The sequence below is a fragment of the Marmota marmota genome, unplaced genomic scaffold, assembly GCF_001458135.2.
Source record: "Marmota marmota marmota unplaced genomic scaffold, marMar, whole genome shotgun sequence".
Lineage (NCBI taxonomy): Eukaryota > Metazoa > Chordata > Mammalia > Rodentia > Sciuridae > Marmota > Marmota marmota.
The window spans coordinates 2,406,010-2,412,009 of NW_026000077.1; the positions used below are offsets into that span (position 1 = coordinate 2,406,010).

At 51.7% G+C, this 6,000-nt stretch overlaps 1 protein-coding gene and 1 non-coding gene across 2 annotated transcripts; one reads left to right on the forward strand and one right to left on the reverse strand.

Annotated features, from left to right (window-relative positions):
• The first annotated feature begins 622 nt into the window (after window positions 1-622).
• Olfml3 (olfactomedin like 3) lies at window positions 623-3,435 on the forward strand. The gene is made up of 3 exons (XM_015502206.2): window positions 623-821; window positions 1,543-1,828; window positions 2,130-3,435. The coding sequence occupies exons 1-3, from the start codon at window positions 708-710 to the stop codon at window positions 2,948-2,950; spliced, it is 1,221 nt and encodes a 406-aa protein (XP_015357692.1). The 5' UTR covers window positions 623-707; the 3' UTR covers window positions 2,951-3,435.
• Window positions 3,436-5,390: 1,955 nt separating this feature from the next.
• On the reverse strand, window positions 5,391-5,463 carry Trnav-cac. The gene has a single exon. It is a non-coding gene; the product is annotated as a tRNA-Val (tRNA).
• Window positions 5,464-6,000: the final 537 nt, after the last annotated feature.

Consider the following 6,000-nt stretch of genomic DNA (forward strand, 5'->3'; position numbering starts at 1 on the left):
TTAATGAAGAAAATTCTTGTAAATTGAATTCACTTGGCATGCTTTGTGGAAAATTTTCCAAATGGAGTAAAGTCTTGGTTTCACCATTAATCATGAGACACATAGCACCAGGTGCTCAGCACAAGATGGCGCCAGCGAGCTATAGAAGAAGTTCCACTTGACCACTTAGACCTTTTTTTCCCACCGCCTCCCCTTAAAGCTCATCGCCTCTGCTTCCACCTTCCACTGAACAAGGCAGACAACCCACTCTATTATTGCTGGAGAAGAGGAGGATTAATGATGCCAGTTTCTTACAAATCAGCTCTGGAAGCGCTCTCCTGAAACGCAGGAGCAGGAATGGAGCTTGATGAGTTTTCTTTGGGGTCTCCGCCTCCTGCAGCTCACTCCTTTCCCTTTGTCACTGCCCAGAAAGCCTCTACCCTCAGATTTCCATCTCTTTCCTTTCCTGAGGAGCCTATAGCCGAGAGGCGGGAGGTGGTTAAGGTTTCTGGCTGCTGTGCAAGGGGGCCATCTGTGTTTGATCAGTCCTAGCGGAAAGGAGGGGGTGGGGGTTGCGAGAGCCTGAAAGCATTCCAGAGTAGTGAGAGAGACCCGAGATCACAGAGCAAAGGCACCACCCCCGCCCCGCCTCCATGGCTAACCCACGGGCTCAGGGGAAGAGGCCAACAACACACTCTTCCTACTCTGGCCCCATTCTCTAGACTGCCATGGGGCCCAGCGCTCCTCTCCTCGTCCTGATCCTTTTGTCATGGTCCGGACCCCTTCAAGGACAGCAGCACCACCTTGTGGAATACATGGAACGCCGACTTGCAGCCTTAGAGGTGAGGGACTCCTTTTTCTTCTAGCCCAGCCTGGGACGATGCAATATCTTCTATTGATTCAACCAGTTCATCAGGGTTCTGGGAATGGTAAGACAGGGCTCTGTGAGAAGCTACAGAAAATTCTGCTTTTTAATAAAAATGAGCCTCAAAATTACAAGCCTTGATCTTTCTCCACGTAGAGCAATTCCTGAGCAGATAGACCTTTGTGTTTTACCCCTGGGGTTAGATGAGATAAAAGGACAGAGTGGAAATAAGGGCCAGGATTGAGGGAATGCATTTAAAGAAGAGCTGATGATTCTTTTGAAGTTGGAGGTTCCCAGAGAATCTCCAACTTCCTACCCTCCTTTTCAAAAACCGTTTCAAGTCCCTAGCATTTCCCCCCACACACATCGAAGTTCACAGCATCTTAATTCCCAAGAGGAGAATTGCACAATGGAGCAGAGAGCCCTTCTCACCCTCATGCACTGAAACCTCCCTAGAGGCCCAGATGGCACTGCTCAGAGAGAACAAGTCGAAGGACTCTGGCCTAGGTGAATCTGAGCCATGCTCCTTGCACGTTGAGCACCTCTGAACATCTGCTTTCCTTTGCTGCGGGAGTGGAAGGGCATGTTTAGCTGAGTTTGCTCCTTTTCCCATTCCTGACTCCCTGCTTTGGCCTCTCCCTGCCTGGGAGTGGTAACCCTTCAGCCCACCCTCGCTCCCTATGCCCCCACCCCTTCAGGAACGGCTGGCCCAGTGCCAGGACCAAAGTAGTCGGCATGCTGCTGAGCTGCGGGACTTCAAGAACAAGATGCTGCCCCTGCTGGAGGTGGCAGAGAAGGAGCGGGAGGCACTCAGAACCGAGGCTGACACCATCTCTGGGAGAGTGGACCGTCTGGAACGAGAGGTGGACTATCTGGAGACCCAGAACCCAGCTCTACCCTGTGTAGAGCTTGATGAGAAGGTGAATGGAGGCCCTGGAACCAAAGGCAAAGGCAGAAGAAATGAGAAGTACGATATGGTGACAGGTAGGTGATCTCAAAGCGGGTCCCTCACACCTTCTGAAACTTTTTCTTACTTTTTTCTCTTTGTCCCAGTCCACTGTGGCTTCTGGAATCTGTTAGAGGGAAAAATCTCTGTAATGACAAGTTTGTTAAGAAGAGTTTCTAGGGACCTGGGTCTCTGGAGTCCTGTCTTTCTCCATCTTCCCTAAGACTGGAGGCATCCACAGAGCGGATGCCAGCTGTTCCCCAGATGGGCCACCCAGCTGGAGTCCTCACTGTAGGCATCTAACTCCTGCCTCTGTTTCCTTTTCTCCTTCTCTACCAGACTGTGGCTACACAATTTCTCAGGTGAGATCAATGAAGATCCTCAAGCGGTTTGGTGGCCCAGCAGGTCTATGGACCAAGGATCCTTTGGGGCCAACAGAAAAGATCTACGTGTTGGATGGAACGCAGAACGACACAGCCTTTGTGTTCCCACGGCTACGTGACTTCACCCTTACCATGGCTGCCCGGAAAGCCTCCAGAGTTCGTGTGCCCTTCCCCTGGGTAGGCACGGGGCAGCTGGTATATGGTGGCTTTCTTTATTATGCCCGGAGGCCTCCTGGAGGACCTGGAGGGGGTAGTGAGTTGGAGAACACTTTGCAACTCATCAAATTCCACCTGGCAAACAGAACAGTGGTGGACAGCTCAGTGTTCCCCGCAGAGAGGTTGATTCCCCCCTATGCACTGACGACAGACACCTACATTGACCTGGCAGCTGATGAGGAGGGCATCTGGGCAGTCTATGCCACCCGGGAGGATGACAGGCACTTGTGTCTGGCCAAATTAGATCCACAGACACTGGACACAGAGCAGCAGTGGGACACGCCATGTCCCAGGGAGAATGCTGAGGCTGCCTTCGTCATCTGTGGGACCCTGTACGTCGTCTATAACACGCGCCCTGCCAGTCGGGCCCGCATCCAGTGCTCCTTTGATGCCAGTGGGACACTGACCCCTGAACAGGCTGCTCTCTCTTACTTTCCCCGTCGATATGGTGCCCACGCCAGCCTCCGCTATAACCCCCGTGAGCGCCAGCTCTATGCCTGGGATGATGGCTACCAGATTGTCTACAAGCTGGAGATGAGGAAGAAAGAGGAGGAAATTTGAGCAGCTAGCCTGGTCGTTTCTGCATCTCTTATCCCCATACATTTATATCCCTACTAGATTTCCTGCTCTTCATTCTTCAAATATAGGCAAGTTATGCCTCAGATCCCCTATTTTTTAACCAACAATAACCAAATTCTCACAGCTCCTTTGTTTCATATGGAACTCCAGATCTTGAGTAATCTTTTTATAGCTAAAAGAGTAAAGATCCTAAATATTCACTCTTGTTCTCCTTCCCCCTGTCCACAAATTAGGCCCCAAAGGACCCAGACCCGGTCCTCTGATCCTCCCTCATGGGAAAATGCCAGGCATCAGGCTACAGTATTCTTGCCCTCAGTATGACCCATTGGGGAGAAGAATGGAAAACAGAGACGCACGTCTGCCCTGTCTCCTTTATAAAAAAAATCTCTCCAGTGTCTGAAGAATGGGGATTTCTCCGCATCATTTTGTATAGCAATATTTTGCATTAAAAGAAAAATCCACTCCTCCTCTCCTGTGTGTGTTTGGGTAGACCTCATACCAAGTTCTCCACATGGCCCATCATTTTATCCCTCCCGCCCATCTCTCACATTAGGAACTTGGCTGGGCTCCCTGAGCTGCAAGAGTAAGGGCTTCTCTGGTTACAGATTTTACTGTGAGGCGCCTGGGAAGCAGCAGAATCCCGCCACTTTAGGAGGTTGGACAAAAGGCCTGCCTCCACACCCACCAGCCACCACAGCAGCCATCCCTGAACTGCCAGTGGCGCCGTGCCTCTGGCCACAAGACACTGGGACCTAGGGCAGCCCTTCCAATTCTGATAGAGGATTCTGAACCAGAAAATGATGTTACTTATTTGTAGTCCAGTGTGGAAACCAGAATGCAGAGTACATGTGTTTTTACTGAAGACTAAGTCTTACCTCTGGAGTGGATTCTGTCCCTCTCCCTAAACCCCAACTCCCACATCCAACTCTGGGCTCTTCCCCAGGGCTGGGTTGCACAATCCTTGGTCTGAACCGCTCTGATTTTCCTGCTGCCACAGCGTCTGCGGTTTGGGCCTGGAGGAGGGGCAGTGGCTATCCCAGATGTTGGTCTCACCAGTTCCCCAACACATCCCCTTCTCTCCACCGCATCACTCCACCTAGCAACCCAGTCCTGGGACCTGACTGCAGACTGCCCTAGAGTCCTGGGAGCTTAACCCTTCCTAGGCTAGTGCCCAGCCTCTGGCACAGGATTGCACATGGCAATCTGGGGAAGACAGGATGTGGGCGGGGGAGCTTCAGGCTTCTGCTGATCTCTGCCCGATGGCCCCCACCCCCACCACTGTCCCCACGTTTAGCACGCAGGAGCCTGATGGACAAAAGGCACTAGCCTCATTTGCCTGAGGTAGCCCTGGGAGCACTCTGGGTTATTTATCCTTGCTGGAGGGGGAAGGAACACAGTCTTCTCTCCAAAGTGCAGTCCTCCCTCCCTCCGCCCAGGACAGGGTGGATCCTTCAGGGCCTGCGATCCTCCTTTTGTCTTCTTTTCTTTTCTCCTCAGACAGAGCTGCTCCTGACGTAGGTTGGTGAGGAAGGAGAAAGAAAGGCAGGGAGGCACCTCACAAAGGCTCTATTGTAGGGAGCCTGGGCGGTGGGGGCTCACTCCCATTCAATTCTCTCCTAATGTGGGGCTGGCAATAGTAATCACCGCCTGTCAGCCCACAGAGGGGTCTGCCCACGGAACATCTGGCTCCAGAACAGGGCGCACAGGAAGGGGTGTGGAGGAGGAAGGGAGTTCTCAGTGGAGGCCTGGAGAGCAGGGTCCAGGAGACAAGGGACTGCAGTGTGGTACTGTGACTGTGTACGTGTGTGTGCGTGTGGCTTGGGGGACTGTGTGTGTGTGTGTGAGTGTGTGTGTGCGCGCGCGCGCTCGCGTGTGCGCGTGTGCAGGGGCAGGGCTTACTGGTGGCTTCCCAGTGTGACTGGCCATGTCTGATGGGGAGCTACTAGAGGGTGGGACTGGGTCTGTGGAGTTTCCTTGAAATAGCAGTAGTTTCCTTGAAATAGCAGTAAACATCCGGGAGGCTTTTTGGTGACCCTGACAGGGAAACAGCTCCAATACTTTGTGTGTGTAGATGACATCAATTCAAGGAACAAGTATACAAAGTACATTTTTAATGCCAATCCCATGAAGACCTGGTCCTTCTGCTCACACAAGCGCGTGCTTGTCTCTGTGGTGTCTTTCTTTGCCTGATTCCTCAATGACAAAGGGAAAAAATGTTTCTGGGAATTGTTTTTTTTTTTAAGCTTAAACTTTCCTTGGAGAAGTTCACTCAGACTTTTCTAAAAGGGCAGACATCTCTGGGGCCTTGTCGTTTATTACTTTTCAAGTTTCCTTTTTGGCTTCTGTAGCTAGTGCTATTTTTGGAAGCTATGTATATATGTGTGTGTGTGTGTGTGGGGGTATATATCTATATATTTTTCTTTGGTGGTACTGGGGATTGAACCCAGGGCCTTGTGCATGTGAGGCAAGCACTCTACCAACTGAGCTATATCCCCAGCCCTCAGAGGCATTTTGGAAGGTGAGTGGAACCATGTGGGCAGATGCAGTGAACTGTCCAAATTCATTCAACTAATTTATCTGCAGCTCAAAGAAACAGCCTGGGTAGCTGACTCCTATGGTCAAAAAGCAGCTTCATCATCCTCATCACCCCTTCTCAGACCCTCCCTGGCCTGTCACTTGGAGGAAATCTCTGGTTTGTTTGAACAAAAGACTGCGGAAGGCAATGACCCTAATAGAGGATGAAGAGGTTAAAAGTCCAAGTTCTGCATCTGTCTCCAGCCCCGTCCTAGGACAGTCAGCAGCCAGGAGGGGGGCTGGGGGAGGCTAGCATCAGGAGCCAGGAATGGCCATGGCTGTGGAGGTACAGTCGCCCAGCTTGTTGGTCAAACTGTTGCTTTTCCATCACAAGACACGGTTGAGAGGGTCCCCTCATCCCCCAGGGTCAGGGTTTCCTGCCCTACCTGCTAAGCTCTCCCCTTTGTTCTCAATGTCCTCACCTCCACGATGCTGGTCTTAGCTCCTGCCTGCAGTAG